General features: G+C 44.3%; 1 protein-coding gene across 1 annotated transcript; it reads left to right on the top strand.

Annotated features, from left to right (window-relative positions):
- Positions 1-1299: 1299 nt before the first annotated feature.
- On the top strand, positions 1300-26095 carry LOC141049485 (fructose-1,6-bisphosphatase 1-like). The gene is made up of 7 exons (XM_073545982.1): positions 1300-1552; positions 14791-14953; positions 16649-16741; positions 17490-17630; positions 17748-17885; positions 20994-21113; positions 25743-26095. Exons 1-7 carry the CDS (start codon positions 1383-1385, stop codon positions 25932-25934), a joined length of 1017 nt encoding a protein of 338 aa, XP_073402083.1. The 5' UTR covers positions 1300-1382; the 3' UTR covers positions 25935-26095.
- Positions 26096-26665: the final 570 nt, after the last annotated feature.

Raw genomic sequence — 26665 nt, forward strand, 5'->3', positions numbered from 1 at the left:
CAGTGACTCCTGCACCCTGCCTGACTCCTGCTCGCTGTCAGTGACTCCTGCGCCCTGTCAGTGACTCCTGCATCCTGCCAGTAACTCCTGCGCCCTGCCTGACTCCTGCACCCTGTCAGTGACTCCTGTGCCCTGCCTGACTCCTACTCCATCAGTGACTGCTGCTCCCTGTCAGTGACTCCTGCCTGACTCCTGCTCACTGTCAGTGACTCCTTGCTCTGTCAGTGACTCCTGCACCCTGTCAGTGACTCCTGCACCCTGTCAGTGACTCCTTCATCCTGTCAGTGACTCCTGCACCCTGCCTGACTCCTGCTCCGTCAGTGACTTCTGCTCCCTGTCAGTGACTCCTGCGCCCTGCCTTACTCCTGCACCCTGTCAGTGACTCCTGCGCCCTGCCTGACTCCTGCACCCTGCCTGACTCCTGCTCCATCAGTGACTTCTGCTCCCTGTCAGTGACTCCTGCGCCCTGCCTGACTCCTGCTCCCTGTCAGTGACTCCTGCGCCCTGCCTGACTCCTGCTCCGTCAGTGACTTCTGCTCCCTGTCAGTGACTCCTTCATCCTGTCAGTGACTCCTGCGCCCTGCCTGACTCCTGCTCCGTCAGTGACTTCTGCTCCGTCAGTGACTTCTGCTCCGTCAGTGACTCCTGCACCCTGCCTGACTCCTGCTCCCTGTCAGTGACTCCTGCGCCCTGCCTGACTCCTGCTCCGTCAGTGACTTCTGCTCCGTCAGTGACTTCTGCTCCGTCAGTGACTCCTGCACCCTGCCTGACTCCTGCTCCCTGTCAGTGACTCCTGCTCCGTCAGTGACTTCTGCTCCCTGTCAGTGACTCCTTCATCCTGTCAGTGACTCCTGCGCCCTGCCTGACTCCTGCTCCGTCAGTGACTTCTGCTCCGTCAGTGACTTCTGCTCCGTCAGTGACTCCTGCGCCCTGCCTGACTCCTGCTCCCTGTCAGTGACTCCTTCATCCTGTCAGTGACTCCTGCACCCTGCCAGACTGCTGCTCCCTGTCAGTGACTCCTGCACCCTGCCTGACTCCTGCGTCCTGTCAGTGACTCCTGCACCCTGGCTGTGCTCACTTTCCTGTGGACTGTAGCCAGATGTGCCAGCACAGGAGGGGGAAGGTAACGACGTTGCAGACATGTGTCTCCTCACACAACTCTAGAACGAGTCCTGTCCTCCCCAAGTCGCGCGCTGATTGGAGGAGAGCGGGCCGTGGTGGCGCCTCCCGCACACCCGCCGCACGCCCCCTGCCTGACTGGCAGTTCCTGGTGGGGCGGGGAGCGCGTCTCTATAAAGTGCGAGTCCTGGCATCCCGTGCCCCGTCACCCAGCACCTAACCCCAGTCCCACTCACACCTGTGCACTCACTGCAGGCGCCGACATGACGGACCAGGCCCCCTTTGACACCAATGTGATCACCATGACCCGATTCGTGATGGAAGAGGGCATCAAAGCGAAGGGCACCGGAGAGATGACCCAGCTCCTCAACTCCCTGTGCACCGCCATCAAAGCCATCTCCTCCGCCGTGCGCAAGGCTGGGCTGGCCAACCTGTGAGTAGTCTCCAGCCATAACCGGTATGCCGGGGCATAATGCCGCTGTTCACACTGTGCTGTGTATGACGTTCTGCGTGCTGCGCTTTTCATCTTAAAAAAAAAAAAAAAAAAAAAAAAAAAAGTATATAGACCCCACAATAAGTCAATGGGGTCCCACAACTTTTCATGTGCGTCACCTGTGAAAAGGATCCATTGGACGTTCTTTGTTCTTAAAAACCAGACCAGATGAATGGGAGGTCACGATGCCAGTGTGAATGTCGCCTGAGATGCCACGGTTCATCGCTGGGGGTGAAATCCGCAGACTGCCAGGCCGCAGCATCGACCCCACACCGCAGGTCAATCTACAATGTGGCTTATTCGGCAGCATTCTGGAGGCGATCGGTAAAATATCCCCAACTGCCCTGAGTGTATGGACTAATGATCGCCCGGTCAGATGCAGGTCCCACTGGGGAGTATTCCAAGACTGTCTGACTTATTTTTGTGGTTGGTACTTTTTCTTGTAGGTGACCCCATTAATCACTAGATGTGAGTGTGATTTTCTATGTTGCCGTGTAGCCCTAGCTTTACTCCTCCCGAAGTACCGTGATGAATAAGGCTATGTTCACACTGGGTGTTTTTGCTGCGTGGTTTTTTTTTTTTTTTTTTTTTTTTTTTTTTTTTCTGCAGCAAATCCTGATCTCTTGTCAGGAAAGAAGCTGTTGCACCAAAAACCTGCAGTTTGTTTTTCTTTAATTTTTTTTCTTCCCTGCATTATTTGCCGTTCTACATTTGTCTGTTGTGCGTGCTGATAAATATTAGTGCAAACAAAAGCGAAATCTCCTTCTATTTAATCAGGTGTTGGCGCAGAGCCTGCTCCCTGCGTCTTCTGCTGTGCATTTTCAGCGTTTTTTCACCACCCACTACTTTCAGTGAGTCAAAAACCACAGAACAGACACGCTGCAGAATTGTGCAAGAGACTTCAGGTTTCTCATTCACTTCGCTGGCATCAGGTTTTGTAAAACCGCAACGTGTGCACATGGCCTTGGAGAAAGGATCCGGCGTTGTACCAGGCACTTTAAGCTTGCACGTTTATGAATTTAAATAATTGAAAGTGTCAATGAAGCTTTGTGAATGTCACCGCCACCGTAAATGTCCTTATCATGGATCCCCCAAAAGTCCTAATTGACCAATAATAACCTCCATTGTTTTTTTTTTTTTTTTTTTTTTTTGGTTTTTTTTGGTCCTTCAAGAATAGTGCTGCACACTGCCAATCTTTTCAAGAAAAACACTGGAAACCTGAGGGAACAGCATCTAGTGCCAGGATGAATTGAGCCTTTATCAATCGCTTCTGGTGCAAATGGAGGGTTCTATCAGCTTTGAATATGGATAGTGTCTTAAGACTGCCCTTGTAATGCAGCTACACTAGAACACAGGGGTGGACATACCGCATGTGCAGCTGCACTGGGGCCCAGAGGCTCCAGGGGGCCCCGTAGGGCTGCTAATAGGGCTATCTGGCCTGTTTATCTGGCCCCAAGGCGCTGGGGAGCCCCTGGCCAGACTGCCCTCATGTGCGGTGGGCAGTGAGAGTTCCCTGCAGCTTCGCTGCCTACAAGAGAAAATGGCAGCGGAGCTGCAGCAATGCTTCCGGTCTCTCACAGCAGTCAGCGACGTGGCTGGATGACATCATCATTCAGCGCCGCTGTCAGAGGAAGCTGATGGTGATGCTGCAGGAGAGTGTGTGTGTGTGTGTGTGCAGAGAGGTGAATGATGCTGTGTGTAGGTGGAAGAGAGGGCAATTATGGGGTAATGGGGAGAGGGCAATGATGGAGGTGGTGGAAGGGCAGTGATGGGGAGGTGAGTGAGAAAGCAATGATAGAGGTGGTAGGGAAAAGGCAATGGTGGTGGGGGAGGAGGAAATGATGGAGGTGGTGGAATGGGCAATGATGGGGGTGGTGGAGGAGAAAGCAATGATAGAGGTGCCCTCTTTTATTACATAGTCCGCTCTCATTAGATATAAAATGACTGCTGATGGAGGAGCCGGTGACTAGACTATCAGTCGATCAGCTCCTCCATTAGAAAAGAAACTTTCCCATGCTCCATCACTGCATTATAGCAAACAAGACAGCATGGTATGTAATAAAAAAACAGGGCTCTATATAATCCAATATGCGAGGGACGGTGCTGTACCATAGCAAGAGAGGGAACTGTATAAGTGACGGCAATGGAGACTTTGTAACATATATACATGTATGTATGTGTATATTAAATCTGCTTGAGAAAGGATACTATATCTAAAATGCCACCACGCCATTGGGCAATAAAGTCCACTTTTTTTCTTTGTGCTGTTTTCCTTTTTAATTATATATTGCTCAGAAAAATAAAACAAAGTGAACACTCAAATAACACATCCTAGATCTGAATGAATTAAATATTCTCAATGAATACTTTGTTCTGTACAAAGTTGAATGTGCTGACAGACAAATCACACAAAAATCATCAATGGAAATCAAATTTATTAACTAATGGAGGCCTGGATTTGGAGTCCCTCACAAAATTAAAGTGGAATGTTGAGTGTGTGGACCCAATCTGGAATGTAATGTCCTTAAAACAAGTCAAAATGAGGCTCAGTAGTGTTTGACCTCCATGGGCCTGTATGACCTCCCTACAATGCCTGGGCATGCTCCTGATGAGGTGGCGGATGGTCTCCTGAGGGATCTCCCCCCAGACCTAGACTAAAGCCTCCTGCAACTCCTGGACAGTCTGTGGTGTGACGTTGGTGGATGGAGCGAGACATGATGTCCCAGATGTGCTCAATCGGATTCGGGTCTGGGGAACGGGCAGGCCAGTCCATAGCTTCAATGCCTTTATCGTGCAAGAACTGCTGACACACTCCAGCCACATGAGGTCTGGCATTGTCCTGCATTAGGAGGAACCCAGGGCCAACTGCACCAGCATATGGTCTCACAAGAGGTCTGAGGATCTCATCTCAGTACCTAATGGCAGTCAGGCTACCTCTGGCGAGCACATGGAGGGCTGTGCGGCCCTCCAAAGAAATGCCACCCCACACCATTACTGACCCACTGCCAAACCGGTTATACTGAAGGATGTTGCAGCAGATCGCACTTCATGGCGCCTCCAGACTCTGTCAAATGTGCTCAGTGTGAACCTGCTGTCATCTGTGAAGAGCACAGGGCGCCAGTGGTGAATTTGCCAATCCTGGTGTTCTGTGGCAAATGCCAAGCGTCCTGCATGATGTTGGGCTGTGAGCACAACCCCCATCTGTGGACGTCAGGCACTCAGACCATCGTCATGGAGTCAGTTTCTAACCGTTTGTGCAGACACATGCACATTTGTTGCCTGCTGGAGGTCATTTTGCAGGGCTCTGGCAGTGCTCCTCCTGTTCCTCCTTGCACAAAGGCGGAGGTAGTGGTCCTGCTGCTGGGTTCTTGCCCCCCTACGGCCCCCCTCCACGTCTCCTGGTAGTGCCTCTGGACACTACGCAGACACACAGCAAACTTTCTTGCCACAGCTCGCATTGATGTGCCATCCTGGATGAGCTGCACTACCTGAGCCACTTGTGTGGGTTGTAGGGTCTGTCTCATGCTACCACGAGTGTGAAAGCACAACCAACATTCAAAAGTGACCAAAACATCAGCCAGAAAGCATTGGTACTGAAATGTGGTCTGTGGTCCCCGCCTGCAGAACCACTCCTTTATTGAGGGTGTCTTGACAATTGCCAATAATTTCCATCTGTCGTCGATTCCATTTTTCACAACAGCATGTGAAATTGATTGTCAACCAGTGTTGCTTCCTAAGTGGACAGTTTGATTTCGCAGAAGTTTGATTTACTTGGAGTTACATTCTGTTTAAGGCTGCTTTCACACTTCAGGCTTTCGGTATCCGGCATGGTGCGGCGAAAAACCGGACTACCGGATCCGGCTGCAAACGCACACACGGATCCTTCTTTCTGCCGGATATATTCCTGGCAGAGAAGGTTTCCGGGCATGCGCAGTGCGAAAAACCGGTCCGGCGTTGGGGGGGAAAACGTTGCATGCAACGTTTTTTCCAGACGCCGGACTGGCTATTTTCTCTGGATCCAGAAAAAAACGGACGCGCCGCATTGCCATGCGGCACCAATGAAACAGCACAGGGAAAACGCCGTATCTGGTCATAACAGGCGCCGGATCCAGCAGTCCGGTTTTTCGCCGCACCATGCCGGATACCGAAAGCCTGAAGTGTGAGAGCGGCTTAAGTGTTCCCTTTATTTTTGTGAGCAGTGTATAAATAAAATATATAAAATAATCTCTCATGCCGTGTGTTGTGCAAAAATGATGAGAGTTGGATTCAGCACTCGGTCCCTGGGAATAGCACTAACTACACTTGTTTCCCAGACACCAGTACGTGTGACACTGACACAGATGTCATCGGTGTGCGGAACATATTGCAAACTGTGTTGCTGGCAAAAAAAGGCCAAGGCTGTATTTTACCTTGGGTCTGTGGAAACACACTGACATGGTGCAGACCCAATGATTTGAATGGGTCTAGGTGTGTAATCTCCACATGTATCGGAGACACTGACGAATGAAGGGGGCATAACTCTGTGTACCCACAAGGGGAAATTGACATGCTGTGGATTTGAAACATTCACCACAGGTCCGTTTATGCAGAGTAGAAAAAGCATAAATCCCATCCACTCTGCTGGAACTGTAAGACGCTGTTCTTGATGCAGGGGAAATACGCAGCGCCAAAACTTCATTGTGGGCACACAGCCTTAAGGGCTCATTCAGACATCAGTGATTTTTCTCATAAAAGAAACTTAAGTTTCATCATTGTGGGGTCAGCGTCAGTTTTACCTTCAGAGTCTGGTCAAAGTTTATATAAGTTTTATGTTGTGGGGTGTTTTTTTTTCCCATAAAAATAGTTTCTCCGATCAAGCAGTCTGTGAAAAATACACTGCGCATGGGTTGCATCAAAGTGCTGTCCGACATTTATTTATTTATTTATTTCTCACCTATAAACTTGCGCTGGCAATTTTGATGCAAGAATCAGATCAATATCGGACAATTCTCCATGATTTTGTACAGAAGTGTCTGACCAAAAAACATGTGAACTACCCCGCATAGACTATCATAGCTACAAGTGCTGTCTGTGAAGAACAAGGATTGCTCTCGTACAAGAGGAACGAGTCCTTAGCTGTCACAAGTGTCCTCATGCAGTTGGAGCTTTGTGACCAGTGATGTAACTTGACTCTTGTTGGCCCCAGTGCAAAAGCTCCAACAGGGCCCCCCATTATCACAGGTCAGTAATATAATTATTAATTTCATGTCAACCAAAGGGACGTTTTGGGTCCCCTTAAGCTCCATGGCGTGATTGCGTCCCCCTGTACTTATTGGTTATGCCCCTGTTGTGACCATTTACGTTCCACGCATCCCATCGTGGGTCTATAGATGTAAAAAGAACTATTACTGATTCCGACAGGTAAGTCTCAGTTTGGACATAAAGGTAATCTGCTGCCACTACTCCCGATCAGTCATATCTGGTAATGAGCGGCTCAGCTGGCATTAGGAAAGGTTGACTTATTACTGGACTTTGGACTACCTGGCACAGGCATGTTGGCTGGATTATCCCAGTGTTTGCATTCTGATCGCTTTCATTATGTAGACACAGGGCTGCGGAGGACCAATATGCAGGCTCCATCTTGTCTGATGTCTTTTTGTAATATGTCTCTATCCATGCGAGCGTTGGGTGTTACTGTAGGTAGAAGCAGTGGCTAAGCATGCTGGGATGGAGCATGTGACCATTAACACATTCATGCCTGCAGCTCATTTTGCCTGTCATCTGGTCTCTGGTACTCCAATAGAGCTGTATACAATGGCTCCATTATATATTCTTATTGGAAATCCCACATGCTCTTCTGAGCCTTGTCTGACCCCATATCCTGCCATAAGCTGTTGTAACATCAAGCTGTATGTCAGAAATTGAAAGCTGCTTATGTGCAACACTTTTCTCCACACTTTTATGCAACAGGAAAAGTGCAGCAATAGCAGTTTTATATGATCTTGAAATACTTTGCTTAAAGGGAATCTGTCAGCCGGACTTCACACTCCAAACAGTTTCTATATGCATGTAGTTCTTACCCTGACAAGTCCAGCAATACCTTTTATATGGCCAGTCCATTCTTCCACTATTGAGAAACCTGTATTTGAATATACAAATGAGGCTGAAGAGCTATAGTAGATCTGAAGCCTCTGTCACTTCAGCTCTATTTCCCCCCGCCCCCTCCTCCTGCTTGACTGACTGCTCCATTGTCTGAAGTTACATAAGGGTCTGTTAGACAAGCAGTAGGAGGCAGTGTTGGGTGGGGAATAGAGCTGGAGTGACAGGGGCTTCAAATCTACCATGGCTCCTCAACCTCATTTGTACATCAATTGAAATGCTGATTTCTCATAATGGAATAACACTGTCTAGGTAAATGTATCCCTGGACTTGAATGTGACATATAGTTTTTGGTTTTTTTTTTGTTTTTTTTTGGGGGGGGATATTGCTGACAGATTATCTTTAGCGTTTTTCCACAAACTATTTTTATCATCTTTCCGCAGGATAGGAAATAAGGAATGATCTTCAGTGATGGTGGGAACAACGGTTCCTAAGGTCCTCTGTGTAAATGGGGTTGTAGTGCTAGGTACTGAATGGAATGTTCTACAGCCTAATTGAAGGCCCAGTATTTATTCTCTTGGATATGTCACCATTACCTTCCACAGCAATTTACAGACCTTATTCCTGTCCCCATTTGGGCTTATAGTATGGCTTTGGGGTGTGGAAGGAAACCTGAGTACTCAGAGGAAACCCATACAAATTCGCTGCAGATACTGTCCTTGAATCAGCGCAGTATTGATGCAATCGCTAACACCTGGTTGAAGAGAAGTGTGGGCCATTTACCTCCTTTTTTATTTTTTTTGCCTTTTGCTGCACATTAGACATGCTTTAGTGCTATTAGTGTTACCTTTCCGTTATAACATATTGGTGTTACTTATGACTTCCATTTGTAAAAGTCAAGTATGGCTCTAGTCGCCTGTACAGGATGACCACATAATCAGCTAACATGAGTGGTCATGTCTATTTTCTAGCTTCGTGACGGTGAAGATTTTTCTATATTTCTGCAGACTTTTGTTACACTTTGTCTCTTGTTTATAACCCCACATTCTGGTTTAGTCCTAACTTGATATATATAATTTACATAACTATCGGATTTAAATATAGGCGAATAGTAGACCGGATTGTTGGCCTACCTTAGCTATGCTCTCGTGCATTGTGGGTGAGTATTGAATGTCGTCAATGCCACTAACTTTTTGACTAAGTCGCCACACAGACAATGCAATCACCGCCATTTCTTCAGGCTTTATTTTTTTTTTTTTTTTATTTTGCTCAGTCGCCCGTGCCTTTTATTCAATACCTTCAAGTTTAGACATCAGAAGGCTTTCAAAAAAAAGCCACCCAATAGAATGAACATTACTACTCTTAACCACCGTTGGGTTTCCGATCCCTGAAGTGGTTACAAAACCTGACATAGGGCTGAACGTGGACCTAGTGCACAGCATTGTGTGGGTGACATTACTATGTTCATTTTATGGGGCTTTTCGATGGGAGTAATGCGCCTGAAAGATGCCGTGTACATACACTTGAGGTGCTTTTAAACCATTGTGTGGCTTTTAGGCTTTGGTAGTGTAGCTTATATCATTTAGGCATCCCCCTGATTTATACTCGTGTTTTTTTTTTTTTTTTTTGCTAAATTAAGCGGCGGTGCACACGAGGTGGTTGCTCTGTTTGCTTCTTTCCTTAACGTGTATGTGTTCCCAATGAGGAGGGTGTAATGGCCTGCTGCCAGACACCTCTGGTGATGCCTTCCAGCATAGCTTTCCTCCATGGTCTTCTGTTGCAGTTTAGACAGATCTTGGAATAATACACAAAAAAAACCAGGTGTCTGTGATTGTTCGCTGACTCTCTATAGTTCCCATGATAGAGATGGATCCACACGGTTCTTGGGCCTTTGTTTGATCGCAGTGTTGACCATAAAGTTTTGGAATTCGGAAGCAAATGTCCTGTCTCTGGTTCCTCCTAGCCGGTTCCCAGGCAAGGTTGAGGGATGGATAGATAGATGGTAACCTGATGCGTGAAGGAAGGAGGAGACACCGGAGAAGGGAGCGCCATGGCTGTCTAGATGCATTAAGCTTAGCGGTGCAGGTAATCCTAGATCAAGCTCCTGTACACTCCTTGTGTTCTCAACGTTGCTTGGGGGTCTTCTGCTCACTGTACTGCTCTATATTTGGCAAATGCTGCTGTGGCCAGGTTCCTGATGTGTATCTGTATTTGTGGCCAAACAGATAATGAATGAGGACAATCTTGACCAGCTCCCATGGTTCTGTGTAGAATATAAATACAACAAAGTTTGTGGGACTATTGAGTGTCCTATATGTACAGATATCATACTGTTAGTTTTGTCTTTAGGGCCTCTAACGTCTACAGTAGTTCACTTGGATGTGACATGGATGGGTGGTGTCTATATGAAAGGGCAGGGTATGTGTCGTTTAAAAAATTTTTAGGACCTCCAAAAATAATTTGTTAAATTGCTGTAGTGATTGAGAACCCTAACCCACACATCAGGTAGTCGGCTGTTCTAGGTCAGATCAAACAACGTTCTTCTAAACTATATGGCACCCTATGTGCATTTATCCTATAGAGATGGGGTGGGGGAGAGCAATATCCAGTGTCTGTAGGAAACTAAACTCTGCTATTTACCATGTCTATATTCCCTGCTGCAAAACAGCTCTAAGGGAAAACTTTTACCTATTAACCTTTGACCCCCCCCCCCCACACCGCCAAGCAAGGAATACAGATAACAAGTTGTGCATGTAGCCTACCAAGGGGTGGAATTTTCTTGCTGTAAAAACTGTAGTTTACCTGCTGGTAAAGAGGGTAAAGGTTTTAGTTACACAAATGGACAAATGTATTACTAAAATTTGTGTTGGGAAAACGCTCATTAAAAACTGTCTTTAATTTGGGCAACCTATGAACCATCAGGAATGAAGTTGCTAAATAGTGACCGCCGCAGCCGATCAGTGGTCTATATGGTCACGTATCACTTTACTGATGGCATCACTGCCTATTGTTGGGTGGTATGATGGCAGTAATACAGAATGTGGCCACTTTTCTGACTGATTAGCCACAGTACAGTCGTAATTGTAAGTCACTGAAGATCGGAAACATTGCTGGAGCTTCTGCACTAGATTGTTGGAGGGGAGAAGATGTGAGTATTTGTAGTTTTTCCACTTCTGCATTTTCTAAAACCTTTTTAGAAGGTTGGATAACACTTTTATTATGCGTACCCGCTATTTGTAAATTGACTAATGCTCCTGCCCAAATGTGGCTCATAAAAAGTTGAGCACCAATACATCGGGTAATGTTTCTTTCTAAATATATTGTTGAAGATCTACCTGTGTAAACAGGATGTCCAGGGAAAAGTGTGTTTACTTTGGCTCACCAGCACTGATACCACAAAACTTCATTGTTCTCTTATCGCTATCATTGGTCAGCAATGACCTGGGAATCGCTGATTGAGATGGGTCATCTGTGGTCCTCAACTGGCTGAGTGATCCAGTTTCCAGCGATTGCTAGTATGTAAAAATGACTTCTAGCCCCTGGACGACCATTACATCTACTGCCTGCAGAAACGAGACTTGTGCCTAAACAGCAGTGTGTCCTGACACCAGGATAATCTATTACCAGTGTGTATGTGGCTCGGGGAGTTGTCTTTGACTAGCCAGTCCTATGAGTTATATTCTAATTCTCTTTTGTCTTCATAGAAGTAGACAAACCCAGAATGGGATCTATGTCGCAGCACGCAGCCTGCCTAGCTCTTGCGTAAATGAATTGGATAATGCAACTATTTAACAAAATGTTTATTGGATATATCATTTTTCTTCTTTTTTTTTTTTTAACTTTTGCTCCAGAAGTGACAAATATTTGAACAAATCTTTGTGTTTTCTGCATTATGTAGTTGAACCTTTTTTTTTTTTTTTTTTTTTTTTTTTTTTGCTCATTGCCATTCATCTATTTTGACAACCATTATTTCAGGAGTCTCTAAACTAGGATGCCCAAAAAATGGATCCATGATGGATAAGCAAATGATCTCATAGCTCTAATAAAAATGCTCATTAGACCCCATCCCCATACACCATAGATGCATCATTCGTAGACAGTCCCTCCGTACAGAGGCACATTCTACTCCGAGTACTCCTGTGGTCTTTGAGACAGTGGATGACCGAATCAGCAGTCCGAAATTGGATTTACCAGATTCTGTGTCTCAAACGGATCCTTTATGTAGTTTAGTTTTGGCTATATGTGCATACCACTAGCAGGATCTTTATGGATCCTTCAATCCTAGATCTCCTGAGGAACTGTCATCCGGAGGGAAACCGCATCGAGATGACATGTGGGCTGATAAGTACTTTTGTCTTTAGATTTACACATGGGTTGCAAAGAATCTTGACACATGCAAGTTAGATAGCAAGCATATTATAGGTCTAAAGAGACTAGGGGTGTCTGAGAAAAAGGGGACTATTTACTAAACTGACATACGGGTTGTAAATTATCTTTGTGCAGATTAGATTGCTACCCTATGTTCTTTACTCTGCTGACCATCTATGTAGCATTTGATTTCTTAGCTTCATCCTTCATATAGTTGATTTATAAGGAATCCCTCTTTCTGGCTGTTTTTTGATACTATGTGCAATTGCTTTATACTATCTTTGTACATAGTCTGTGAATTGATGGGGACAGAGGGACAAATTGCCTCTTCAGAGAGAGGACTGGAACGCTATAGCGCCACCTGTTGGAAGTAGCAATCCTACAAGTCACAATCAATCAGTTATAATCTCTGTTGGAGGTACCAACAGATAGTGGCATAGTGGAGAAATAGATACATTTGAACTATATCTGCACTGGTGTTCCAATTTATCATCTGAATGTGGCTCTCTAGATCAGAAAGGTTCCCAACCTTTCTGACCTTGAGAGGCTCACAAGCCACATTTAGGTCTAAGAGTGAGTTGTGAGCCACATCCAGTTCCCATGCCCTCGCAGTAGTGATACAGGGCCCCCATTACTGGTGTTATGACATCCAAAGCTTTCCTCCTGAAATCACACTGAGGCATTATACCAAGATCCAGAGGCTCTCGCAATACCCCCATTCAGTATTCTCGCCTAAGGCCGGGGTCACACTAACCGACGCAAAACACGATCAGTATTTTACATGCGTAATACGGATGAATGGCCCCTAAACAGTGCTCCGTATGTCATCCGTAATCAAGGTGTGGTTGCGTATTTTGCGCATGTAAGCATCCGTATGTAATCCGTATGGCGAGATTTTCTCGCAGGCTTGCAAAATGGACATATAATAGAGCCCAATGACAGGGTTTCTAACAGAAACCAAAGAATAGATATAGACACATAGAATGCATATAGATATAGATATATATATATTCTATGTGTATATATCTATTCTTTCGTTTCTTTATTAAACCTGTCAGTGTGATTTTACTGTATAGCGCACTGAATTGCCGGCTTTGCTAAAAGACACCGGGTGCGTATTTCTCGCAAGTCACATGTGTGGTCCGTGTAATCCGTATTTTTTGCGCACCCATAGACTTGCATTGGCGTATTATGGCCGTAGTACGCTGACAATCGCAGCATGCTGCGATTGGCACGGAGCGTAGAATACGGAGGAGAAATATACGGCTGGTGCGAGGGACCCCATAGAGAATCATTGGTCCGTGTCTAATGCGTGCTTTTAGCGCCTCTCACTCGGCCGTATTCCTCGCCAGTGTGACCCCGGCCTATATCCCTCCCACCACACTGTATCCAGCTTCAAGTGTCTCCTCTGACAGTTGGCATCTTCCGGTCTCCAACTTACCATTCTTCAACTATCTCCAAACCCCCAAGGCCAGAATATGCACTTTCAGGTCTGCTCTTCTGTGTGTGGCTTCCCACAATCGTCATTATCTGGAGACTTGTTCTTCCTAGTTTTCTAGAATTGGTGTTAATGCGCCGAGCTGGCAGGCAGCCATGAGCCACACATCATGGGCATGTGAGCCACATGTAATTCCTGAGCACAGACTGGAGATCCCTGATCATGCACCTGTTCACCATATCTGGGGCTACAATTTTAAGTGCTTGATTTTGGTGTTGTATTATCTGGGTGAGATATCATCTTAGCTATGCAAATTAAAAAAAAAAAAACTAGAGTATTTTTACTCCTGCATACACATTAGACTATCTGTCAGTCTCGGCTGGTGCAGAGGCTTCATCTAAAGGGCCCTTTACACATATCGCTAAAGCGTCACCGATTTTGTGACGCAGCAGTGATATCGCTATGTGTGATACTTAACTCCGACCGGCTCCCCCGCTGTCTGTCGCTGATCGCGCAAGATCATCCAGGTCCATTTCTCGTCGTCGGCTTCCTGCTGGTGCCGACAAGCGACGCGTGGACGCGGGCGGGAGGACGTCTGGATCGCCGCGTCTGAAAGGTAAGTAACGACCGCTGCTGCGTCGCTACATCGCTGTGAGATCTGCCTGTGTGGAAGCTCACTAGCGACCATTTAGTGATGCACCAGCGATCGTGACCGGGTCGTACCTCAGAGGTGATTTGGCAGAAACCTCTAAGAAACCAGGCAGTATTTGAGTTTACCAGGCAGGGCTCTGAGCTGCCCATGAGGGAGAGTTGCCACATCACAGGCTGTGAATATTCCACCATTTCCATGAAATTCGCATTGACATTGATTTGTGGATAATTTCCCCCATGTGAGAAGTTGGTGACTTATCTTGGCCAATTCACTGCCCAATTGTGAGTTGACCTTGAATTGCCCAACCATGAAATCGACACGCATTTGTGCATAAGTTTGCTTGTTCTTTTCTGTGTTGCCTGCCATTCATCCTGTGCTGGTTCCCGGCTGGGAAAAGAAACTCTTCACCACCCGCCTCTATGCTCATGGTCATTGGGGCGCTAACTTCAGCCATTGGCCTACATAACTAGTTTAGGGAACGTGAGTCTTCAACCTTCTTCCTTCAGTTCTTCTAATAGATGTGTGTGTGTGTGTGTGTGTGTATTATTGATTTCATGTAAATACAGTAGCAAAGGTGGACCTGTGCTTTAAATTCTGACTGATATTGCATTGCCTTTTTATAATGAGTACTGTACTTTCCAGATATGGAATTGCTGGCTCCACTAATGTAACAGGAGACCAAGTGAAGAAGCTGGACGTCCTTTCGAATGACCTCGTTGTCAATATGTTGAAGGCCTCATTCAGTACCTGTGTCCTGGTATCCGAGGAAGACCCCCATGCCCTTATTGTCGAAGGTGATAAGAGGGTGGGTACAAATCTGTATACTTTACAGTTGCACTATTTATCCATATATTGGGAAACTGGCTGCACAACCTTCTGGCTTTCTTCAATGACAAAACAGTACTGATACAATTTCTCACTTACAAAGTCTTACATCACACTTTTGCAATAAATATTTAGGAAGTATACAGATACAGTATTTGATTGCATTACTTTCCTCACACATGATGCCAGAGTCTCCATAAAAACTAAAGTCCCTTATGCACATTGATGTTGGGGGACATGAGGACTGAGCAGTCTTGTTTTCTGTATTTATTTATTTTTTTTACTCTCCCAGATATGTATGTATGGGCACCAGGTTTTTGTTTTTTTGTCTTAAAGAGGCATGATGTAGGGGCAGAGACCCTGATTCCAGCAATGTATCACTTGCTGGGTTGCTTGCTGTTTTGACAATCACTTGTCTGCTACAGCTCCTAACGGTTCTCTGAATGCTGAGCTCATTATAATGCCGCCCACATCACTGGTGGCTTTAGGTGTACACTGTGCATAGGCACAAAGCTACCAATCAATGGTGACAGCAAGTTATACAGCGCTCATGAATATGGAGCACTACATGTCATCAGGTTTTCTAATCCCCTAATGATCTCCTGATAAAACAGTGATTTTCTCAAAGCTACAGTACATGAGATTCTAGTCCCTGTATCGTGCTGCTCAGATTAGGTGGCAGAAACCGAATTGTATGAGCACCTAAAGGTGATCTGTCACCAGACTTGACCAAAATAAAATGCTTACACTATAAAATGTTACACCTGATGAGGCCGGTGGCAGAATGGCTGTATAATCCTTTTAGAAAGTTTTTCAGTTTTGAAAAGTAATCATCGCAGGGATTTTCAAAATAAGTATCCCAGCTTATACGCCTGCCAGTATGGGCATGTAGTTACTGCATGATCCCATCAATATATAGCACACGGTCCATGGATTAAAGCAGTCAGCTTTAATGTATGGGGAAAATATAATTTCTGATAATTTAACATCCCCCAGCTTCAATCTCTCCTGCCATCCAGGAGTGAGCGCAGCCGCGGCAGACGTTCTTCATATGTCCGATTTGTCCCAAAGAGGAGAGTGAAGTAGGCCTGATTGATCACGTGATCCCTGCAGCCAAACGGGCACATGAGCCTGCGCCAGCATCGGAAGGGAGTATGTTATTTTAGAAGGGGGAACATGGGGCATAAAACTGCTAATTAGTGATGGGGGTGGGATTGGACCTGGAAGTACGAGATGCCTAGTCCTCTAGTGGTGATAACCTGCTGATAAAATTCTGTGTTGTGGTGTTTTTTTTTTTTTTTTTTTTTTTTTTTTTTTTTAAAGCAAAAAACCTTCCTGTGAGTAATTCATTGCTGGAAATGTGATCTCTGTCCCTACATCATACTGATCTCAGATTACATAGTAAAAACATGCTTGACCTATTCCCTTCAAACCATATAGTATCGCTCAATGCTATTACTGGAGGTACAAATATATGGCCAAAATAACATCTTGTCATACACTGGCCCAATATTAAGCGATGAGATGCTTCACATTTGCATAAATGTCTTAATTTTAAATGAAAGATGGTGTATAAGAGGCCCAGCAAGTGGCTCGCTTCTAGGTAGCGGCTGTACTGACGTACATCTTACACTTTTTTTTTTTTTTTTTTTTTTTTTTTTTTTTTTATAAACAGGGTAAATATGTCGTCTGTTTTGACCCGCTGGATGGCTCCTCAAACATTGACTGTCTTGCTTCCATTGGCACGATTTTCGCCATATACAAAAAGGTGAGATCTGCTATTATTGATCACCTCTGATCAACTTGTGGTATAAACACGTATACTGACCATGTGCTACATATAAATGAGGAAGCCACTCTTTTTCTACAGTCATTTACAGTGTTCTATACCACAGAATGGTGATGTAACCGTTAAAAATGCAAGTGAGATGTCACCCATTCACTAACATGGGTCAGATTGCAATCCGATTAAAAATCGGATTGCAATCGTCCGATTTAATCGCCAGTGGGTATGAGACCTAAAAAGGATAAAAGTTCCCCATTCTCCCAGGAGTCGGACCCCCAACAGGATCTCTTGGAAAGAATGGTAGATACAGAAAATCCTTAAACCTCTAAACTCAGGCAGTACCTCACCATAGCCAGTAGGTGGCACTGTGCTATTAAGTACGGTATAGTAGTGGCTTCCTACTGTGCATCCTCTGTTTGTTGGGCAGACATACTATTGGGGCAACATATGCAGACGCACAGGGGCCCTAGAGGTAAGGGGCCTGCATAATCTGTCCCTCCTCCAAGTGGTGGCCGCCTTCTAGTACAAAGGCATTATGATTTGCTATTGGACTGCAAAGGACACATATACTGTTCATCATGAAGGGGGCTTCTTTTCTGTCTGGGTCTGCCCAGCCCTCTTTGGATAATAAAATTGTAAATTTTATCTTATCGGATGTAAGACATTTCTGTGTACACTGCTAACTCTTTTCCCCTTTTTTTTTTTATTTGTGACCTTCTGTATCGTGCAGACAACAGACGGAGAGCCCAGTGAGAGAGATGCTCTGCAGCCAGGGCGCAATCTCATCGCAGCCGGATATGCCTTGTATGGGAGCGCCACCATGCTTGTCCTAGCCACGGAGTGTGGGGTCAACTGCTTCATGCTGGACCCTGTAAGTTACAGGAGGGGGGGGATCACTGAGCCATGTAATGAGGGTGGTAGCCCGTTACATTGCTACTATATAAACTAAAGAACATGTTCCAATGTAATATGTATGGATGTGTTCTAGGCAATTGGAGAATTCATCTTGGTCAATAGAAATGTGAAAATCAAGCCAAGAGGCAATATCTACAGCCTTAATGAAGGATACGCAAAATACTTTGATGCCGCGGTTACAGAATACCTCCAGAAGAAGAAGTTCCCAGAAGTAAGTGACTGCCATATTCCCAGAACTGTAAATTCTGAGCCCCCCACTTACAGCCTGGCATTGATCCTGTTTACATAAAAAGAAATCGTACAACTAAATTCTAAACTGTAATATTTAGTGGCTTTAATACCACACACAAAAAATGACTGACACTGTAAGAAATAATCTTGCCCATCTATACACCTATGTGTAATTTTAAATGTCTGTGACTGATGCTGTACATCATGTGAGTGCACCAGGGGGTATATGGTTGGGACATTACTTTAGTAGACATCATTTTTTTTTTTTTTTTTTTCCTTTAGGGACGTCAAACATAGCGCAGCGCTCGGCACACCATGCCAGGGCCAATCCTTTTATATACACCTACTCGCCGACCTGGTTTCCACGCCTCTGTCCACCGAGCGCCTGTACTTGCTCTGAACAGTCGTTATATGATCACTAGTCACTTTACAGATACATTACAATGATGAAATCACTCAAAAGCAATAAAACCTGTAATGCAATTAATGGTAAAGCCGCATGTCCTCCCTTGTTCAATACATGTGTATTCGCCCCACATAATTAAACTGAATCTAAAATTATGGAAGAGTAAAGGAGGACTTACAGATTTGGCTCCAATCACTTTTAATGAGGAAGTTTCTGAATTATATTTTTATATCTTTGACAAGTAGATCCAGTAGTCTACTGAAAAATCTCCAAACCTTTGCTTTTTTTTATTTCTACTACACCCCCCAAAGTAGTAGTCCACACACATTTACATTTTTTTTCTTTTTTTTTTTTTTTTTTTATGTACACTTTAGCTGCATTATAGCACCAGAAAAACAAAAGTAGAAAAAATGAATACCTAAACTAAATACTAATGCTTTTTCCGTTGTACATCAGCATCTTTTATTTTTGCAGGATTGGGTAGCAGACTATCAAGCTATTTGGTCCTGGAAAAGTGGTTTTTATTTTTCTTAAACGCTGCAGTCAATATATGAAGTTAATACAGTTGCATCATATCATGGGTCCCTGACTTTGCTGCGTTCTCACAAGCTGAGCCCACATCTTTCCCTGCAGATGATGGCTGTGTTATTCAGCCATCATCTACTTATACCAGCCATGGGGAGTAGAGCTCTGCCTGTGGCTATTAACTTGTTAAATGCCGCTGTCAGTCTGTGACAGTGGCATTCAATGCATGCTGGGAGGTGGGCAAGTCATTCTATGCAGCCAGTGATGAGAGGTGCTGATGGGCTGCCAAGATGGCCAGGGGGGTCTATAGCTGGCGTACATAGGAGACTGATTTTCGCTATGCTGTAGTCTTAAGGGACCATACAGGAGAAAGTGGGAAAAGCAAAAAAAAAATAGATATATAGACTTATATATCGCCTCCCTTTTTCCCCCATTAAACTTACAGAAATAAAAATTGTATATATTATTTTACCACTTTAAAAAAAAAAAAACAACCTAGACATGTTTGGGGTCGAAGAACTCTAAATGACCTGGAGAGTCACAATGAACATTCAGTTTTGACATTTGGTGAACAAGGTAACAAAAAAAAAATTCCCATTTTCCAGAAAACTATATGGTAAAACCAATGGGGTCATTCAAAAGTACAACTCGTCCCGCAAAAAACAAGTGCTTATATAGCCACATTGATGGGGAAAAATAAAAAAAAATATGGCTCTGGGAAGCAGGGGAGCAAAAATAAACCAAATGAAACTTGGCTGCGATGTGAAGGGGTTAAATAAATTATGCATGTTTGGCATCTGGATTAGTGTACTGACCTGGAGAATCATATTGCCAGATCATTTTTACCATATAATGAACTTAAGTATGTAGCTGCACCTGGAATTTTTTTTTTTTCCCCTGCTTTCCAGTACATTGCATAACATGAATGGTGTTATTGAAAAGACTCCTCCCACAAAAAACAAGTCCCTCATATGGCTAGATTGATGGAACAATAAAACTGTTATGGCTCGTGGAAGAATGGGAAGAAAAAACAAACTGAAAATCAGACCACTCCAGCCAGCGATTCGACTGCTGACATCACTTCAACAAAGCAATGGATTCTTTTCAGTTCCGCTCTGTTAAAGGGAATCGTTTTTCTTCTCTTTCAGGTTACATCGGGGGCTTATCTACAGCATTACAGAATGCTGTAGATAAGCCCCTGATGGCAGTGGCCGCAGCTTATAGGCCAAAAATGGGGTGACAGTTTCCCTTTAATGGGGCAGGACAGTTAAACAGCAGGAATCCGGCTGTCAATCGGAACTACATCTGAAGTTTCCACAGTCTGCCTTAATGAGCTTAATAACTATAACCCCCCCCCATCCTGGTAGATATGGCCCTCATCACACTGTAACATAAGATTCTACTCTAATTCCTTTCACTCCCTCGCAGCGTAGCATCCTGTTCTGATGCTGACAGCTGACGTCAGCATGTGAGCAGTACATTGCATGACGTCACTACCATGCACCCACACACACTGACATAAGCTGCAGAATATTCATTGCTCCCCTGACCCAGGATTATGGGCGTGGGGAGCAGTGAATATTCATTGTCCTTAACAGCGGACCTGCATGATCGCCCAGCAGCTGCAGGAAAACGACAGCTGCGGTTAACACGTGTGCCCACTAATAAAGAATGAATATTCACTGCTCCCTGTTCCCATAGTCCCTCCCACTTCTTGGCGCCAACTTCAGTGCATAGAGGTGGATGGGGTAGTGGGCATGGACAGCAGTGAATATCAATTCTCTTTAGTAGCTAGCACACTGTTAGCCTTTTTTTTTTTTTTTTTTTTTCCCCCCTCAAAGTGCTTCAGGGAGGAAGAAGGTAGCTCCCTAGGTAGGGAACCTACCCCTCGTCCTGGCCCTGATCAGAGAATTGATTATTTCCTCGCCGGCAGGGGTGCACCAAGAAATCATGGTGTCCCATAGAAGAAGTTCTAATTGTGCCCTCTGGAAAAAAAAAAAAAAAAAATATTTGGTGGGGTCATATGCTCTAAGATCTAACAACTTTGCAGCCCTTACAAAGTAATTTTCCTCCTATTAAAGCCCCCAGATTGCTCCTAGGATCTATTGTCAGTCTCTTGTGAGATCCATTAACTGATTGTTTGCAATTCTGCTACAGGATGGTAGTTCCCCATATGGAGGTAGATATGTTGGTTCCATGGTGGCGGATGTTCATCGAACATTGGTCTATGGGGGCATCTTCCTGTACCCTGCAAACGTAAAAAGTCCAAAAGGAAAGGTAAGTGATATCTACTTGTAGCAGGCAGCAACAAAAGTTTACTTTTTCCTTTTAGTGGTTTTGTATCTTTCTCCTTATTTCAGAGTCTCAGACTTTGTTCACATCTGCGTCGGCAGCTCTATTTGGCTTCTGTGCAGCACTGTCTTTCTGCGAAAAGTAAATTCAGTAGACCTAAACAGATTATTGAAAATCAGTTCATTGGGGTCCCCGTTGTGACATCAGCACTGAGCCAGGACTTGCACAATGCACATGTGAACAGAGCCTTAATGTATATATTTATTTTCATGTCTGGAAGTCACCTCTAATTGTTTGAGATTGTAGATCTAGTACTGTCTAAAAAGAGACTGTAACCCATAGACCTGCCATCTACAGCCTCTCACCCAGTTAACCAAACACTTACTCTGCACTGTGGAGCTGCAAGAACCCCAAAATGCATGTCTGCAAATGAAAATTCAGCTTCTATCTTGGTGTGTTCCTCCAACACACAATAGTGACCCTAATATTCAATATACAGTTAGGTCCATATATATTTGGACAGACAACATTTTTCCAATTTTGGTTCTAGACATTACCACAATGAATTTTAAACAAAACAATTCAGATGCAGTTGAAGTTCAGACTTTCAGCTTTCATTTGAGGGTATCCATATTAAAATTGGTTGGAGGGTTTTGGAGTTTCAGCTCCTTAACATGTGCCACCCTGTTTTTAAAGGGACCAAAAGTAATTGGACAAATTAAATAATTGTAAATAAAATGTTCATTTCTAGTACTTGGCTGAAAACCCTTTGTTGGCAATGACTGCCTGAAGTCTTGAACTCATGGACATCACCAGACGCTGTGTTTCCTCCTTTTTGATGGTCTGCCAGGCCTTCACTGCGGTGGTTTTCAGTTGCTGTTTGTGGGCCTTTCTGTCTGAAAGTTTGGCCTTTAACAAGTGAAATGCATGCTCAATTGGGTTGCGATCAGGTGACTGACTTGGCCATTCAAGAATATTCCACTTCTTTGCTTTAATAAACTCCTGGGTTGCTTTGGCTTTATGTTTTGGGTCATTGTCCATCTCTAGTATGAAACGACGACCAATCAGTTTGGCTGGATCTGAGCACACAGTGTGGCTCTGAATACCTCAGAACTCATTCGGCTGCTTCTGTCCTGTGTCACATCAACAATAAACACTAGTGACCCAGTGCCACTGGCAGCCATGCATGCCCAAGCCATCACACTGCTTCCGCCGTGTTTTACAGATGTGGTATGCTTTGGATCATGAGCTGTACCACGCCTTCCCCATACTTTTCTCTTTCCATTATTCTGGTAGAGGTTGATCTTGGTTTCATCTGTCCAAAGAATGTTCTTCCAGAACTGTGCTGGCCTTTTTGCTAAAAAAAAAGTCCAGTCTAGACTTGTTTATTTTTGATGCTTATGAGTGGCTTGCACCGTGCAGTGAACCCTCTGTATTTACTTTCATGCAGTCTTCTCTTTATGGTAGATTTGGATATTGATACGCCTACCTCCTGGAGAGTGTTGTTCACTTGATTGGCTGTTGTGAAGGGGTTTCTCTTCACCATGGAGACTATTCTGCGATCATCCACCACTGTTGTCTTCCGTGGGTGCCCAGGTCTTCTTGCATTGATGAGTTCACCAGTGCTTTCTTTCTTTCTCAGGATGTACCAAACTGTAGATTTTGCCACTCCTAATGTTGTAGCAATTTCTCGGATGGGTTTTTCTTGCTTTTGCACCTTAAGGATGGCTTGTTTGACCTGCATGGAGAGCTCCTTTGACTGCATGTTTCCTTCACAGCAAAATCTTCCAAATGCAAGCACCACACCTCAAATCAACTCCAGGCCTTTTATCTGCTTAATTGAGAATGACATAATGAAGGGATTGCCCACACCTGTCCACGAAATAGCCTTGGAGTCAATTGTCCAATTACTTTTGGTCCCTTTAAAAACAGGGTAGCACTAAGGAGCTGAAACTCCTAAACCCTTCATCCAATTGTAATGTGAATACCCTCAAATGAAAGCTGAAAGTCTGAACTTCAACTGCATCTGAATTGTTTTATTTAAAATTTATTGTGGTAATGTCTAGAACCAAAATTAGAAAAATGTCTCTGTCCAAATATATATTATGAATATTTTTTTGCATTGCACTCGTCCACTTTATATGGTAGTGTAAACGAAAGCTTAGGGTGTGTTTCTACGGTCCGGATTACATCAGGATTGTCTGTGGATTGAACGCTAGGTACAGCCACAGCAATTAATCCACAGCTTCAAGATGTTACAGCATAGTGGAGGGGATTTTAAGAAATCCCATCTTTACTATGCGTACTAAAACGCGGGTGACACCCACGAATCCGGCGCGTCTTTATACAACGCAGTGTGGAGATAAAAGTCTATGGATATGATGCCGTGATTCCACATGTGTTCAACGAACACTTGTGGAATCACCGCACGTACAAAAAGGGGGGGGGGGCGCTTTGGGTGGAGCCGGCTTTTTGCTGCGTCCAAAGCGCCAGTAATCCAGACCGTGGAAACACACCCTTAGGCCGGTTTCACATGTCAGTGGCTCCGGTACGTGTGGTGACAGTTTTCTCACGTACCGGAGACACTGACACACATACACATTAAAATGAATGTGTCTCTGCACATGTCAGCGTGTTTTCATGGACATGCGCCCGGTGTGAAAAACACGGAGACATGTCAGTGTTCATGGGAGCGCGCGGTCTGCAAAAATGCTGCACACAGATAACAGTTCACACTGTCCTCTGTTCACGGACGGCTGCTGGGAAAGAAGCGCTACTGTAAGTGCTTGTGGTGAATGCCGCTGTCATTCTTCTCTCCTGCTCTGCCAGCAACCGCGAGCAGGAGAGCAGAATGAATGAAAACCCGACGTGGGGTCCCCCTCAGTTTGTGAACCAACCAGACGAAACTTGCAGTTGGGAGCTGCAGCCCTCAGCTGTCAGCTTCATCAAGGTTGGTTTCTCAAGAATAGAGTTGTCCCCACGCTGTTTTTGTAATTATTTAAATAAATAAACCGGCATTGGGTCCCCCCTATTTTTGACAAGCAACCTGACTAAAGCTGACAGCTGAGGGCTGATATTCTCAGGCTGGTAAAGGGCCATTGATCTTGCCCCCCCACATCCTAAAAACAGCTGCCCAGAAAAGGCGCATCTGTTAGATGTGCCAATTCTGGAGCTTTGCCTGGTTCTTCCCACTTGCCCTGTAGTGGTGGCAAGTGGGGTAATAAGGGGTTAATGCCACCTTTCTATTGTAAGCCTGGATTAGTAATGGAGAGGTGTCAATAAGACTATATGTGAATACACTACACACAGTTTTAAAATCTTTACTACACTGCTAATTCCTTTGCGACGCAATCGATCTCCTGTAAAAAAGGTGAAAATAATAAAGCAACAATATACATTACCTGTCTGGTGCTCAGTCACGTCCCACGGCATAAATCCATCACGGAGGGGGGGGGGTTAATAAGTTTACGGGTGGAGCGCTGTTAACGGAGCCGCTCCCGACTAAACTACTGTAGAATGAATGAAAACAGCCGGCGCACGCTCAGTAACTAGCGGTGACGTCACCGCTCATCACGGAGCCTGTGCTCTGCTTCCATTCATTCTACAGTAGCTTAGTCGAGAGCGGCTGTGTTAACAGCGCTCCGTCTGTAAACTTATTAACCCCCCGAGATGGATTTACGCCGTGGGACGTGACTGAGCGCCAGACAGGTAATGTATATTGTTGCTTTATTTTCACTTTTTTTTACAGGAGATTGATGTTGTCGCAATGGAATTAGTGTAATAAACATTTTTAAAACTGTGTGTAGTGTATTCTTTCTTTAAAATACTTTGCTCTTATTGTGTGTTTATTTAACCATTTAATTACTATAGGATTAGTAATGGATAGGTGTCTTATTGACACCTCTCTACTACTAATCCGGACTTAATGTCACCTTACAATAGAAATACTATTGAGCAATACTAAGGAAATCCTGAAAACATGATCTGTTGGTGGGCCTTGAGGACTGGAGTTGGGGAACCCTGTCCTAGGAGATTTCCAGGGTAGAACAGTCTATGGTCTGGGTGTGGTGCACAGAGTGCACTGGTCTGGCTTGCAGGTCAAAATGGATCTCAGTGGTCCAAAAGGTGATGCTCTCCAGCACCAAAGAGAAATTAATACTTAGACAGTAATCATATAGATTAAAAAAAAATTGGAGAATGTACACATATTAAAGAAAATCCATAATGCTTACGCCTTTCAGGTATAAAACCCTTAATTATGGCTATAAAGGGTTTTTATACCTGAAATGCATAAACATTGTGTTTGGTTTATTTTCCTATAAATTTTTTATTTATGTACATTACAAAAGTTAGTTTTTGAAGTTGAAATATTTACCTTATTAAGTTCCCTGTTACTTTTTGGACAACTCCTTTTTTAAGTCATATAGCAAATATCTTTAAAGGGTCATTTGATGGCTTATAGGACTGTGCTTCAAATAGGTGGCATTATAGTAACTGGTTTTCTTCCTCTGTGAAGAGGCGACTTGCAGATTGATCCACTGGTAGCACTTGCAGACATTCGTATGATCTGTTGATTCCCTTTTCTAATTTTAATTTTCATTACTTTGGTAATAGTTAAGACTCTTGTACGAATGCAACCCCATGGCATACATCATGGAAAAGGCTGGAGGCCTAGCCACCAATGGACTGGAGAACATTTTGGATGTTGTACCAGACAACATACATCAAAGGATGCCCATTGCTCTAGGCTCTCCAGAAGATGTTAAGGAATACATTGAGATTTTCAAAAAACATGCCAAGAAATAAGGAGCCGTTGGACCAAATTGCTGGCAAGAAGAGGACCAAAGAAAATATTCCACTTATGCAATATTTCACACACATTCAACACAGCAACTTTCTTACTTTTATACACAAAGTGCCTGTTTGACTGAGAGAGAAAAAAAATAAATTTTTATATTAAGCTTGAAGACTTGTGTCTGTGAATTAAGATCTGTCAGAAAATAGATCCTTGTCCTCTTAACGGTTCTGTAGTTTAGTTGAAAAGACATCTTCATCAAAATCTACCAATGAACGGGAGAGTATGTGAATGAAAGAGTATGGGTGATTAGAATTATGTACCCTCCCCCAACACCCTATTGAGCCAAAAACACATCCTCATTCTTGTTCTATAGCCAATAGTGATGAGTGAACATGCTTGGATAAGGTGTTAACAAAGTGACTTTGGCGTGCTCGAATAATACCTTCGAGTCCTCGAACCTGCCTGTCGCCTGGCTGTTCGACAGCCGCAACACATGCAGGAATTGACTAACACCTGAAAATAGTATTAGCGCACGCTGAAGACACAGTTGGCATCTGAGCACGTTCGCTCATCACTAATGGACACATTTGTGACAGCTTTTCAGCTATTGTAATGTATTTTGTAGTAATTATCTGTAGCAAATACAAAATGGCTAGAGTACTAATCAAACAGCCCAGCCCAGCTCAGGCGAGGAACGTGTCTCCTCGTGTCACAACATGGCACACTACATGAAAGTGTT

Source organism: Dendrobates tinctorius, unplaced genomic scaffold (genome assembly GCF_039654945.1).
Source record: "Dendrobates tinctorius isolate UK_male_01 unplaced genomic scaffold, ASM3965494v1 ptg000144l, whole genome shotgun sequence".
Lineage (NCBI taxonomy): Eukaryota > Metazoa > Chordata > Amphibia > Anura > Dendrobatidae > Dendrobates > Dendrobates tinctorius.

What these genes read in the sequence shown, in the direction of transcription:
- LOC141049485 (XM_073545982.1), top strand. Translation starts at nt 1,383, where the DNA reads ATGACGGACCAGGCCCCCTTTGACACCAATGTGATCACCATGACCCGA. An exon ending in AAGGCTGGGCTGGCCAACCT is followed by an intron (nt 1,553 to 14,790) that starts GTGAGTAGTCTC and finishes TGTACTTTCCAG; the next exon opens with ATATGGAATTGCTGGCTCCA. An exon ending in TTGTCGAAGGTGATAAGAGG is followed by an intron (nt 14,954 to 16,648) that starts GTGGGTACAAAT and finishes TTTTATAAACAG; the next exon opens with GGTAAATATGTCGTCTGTTT.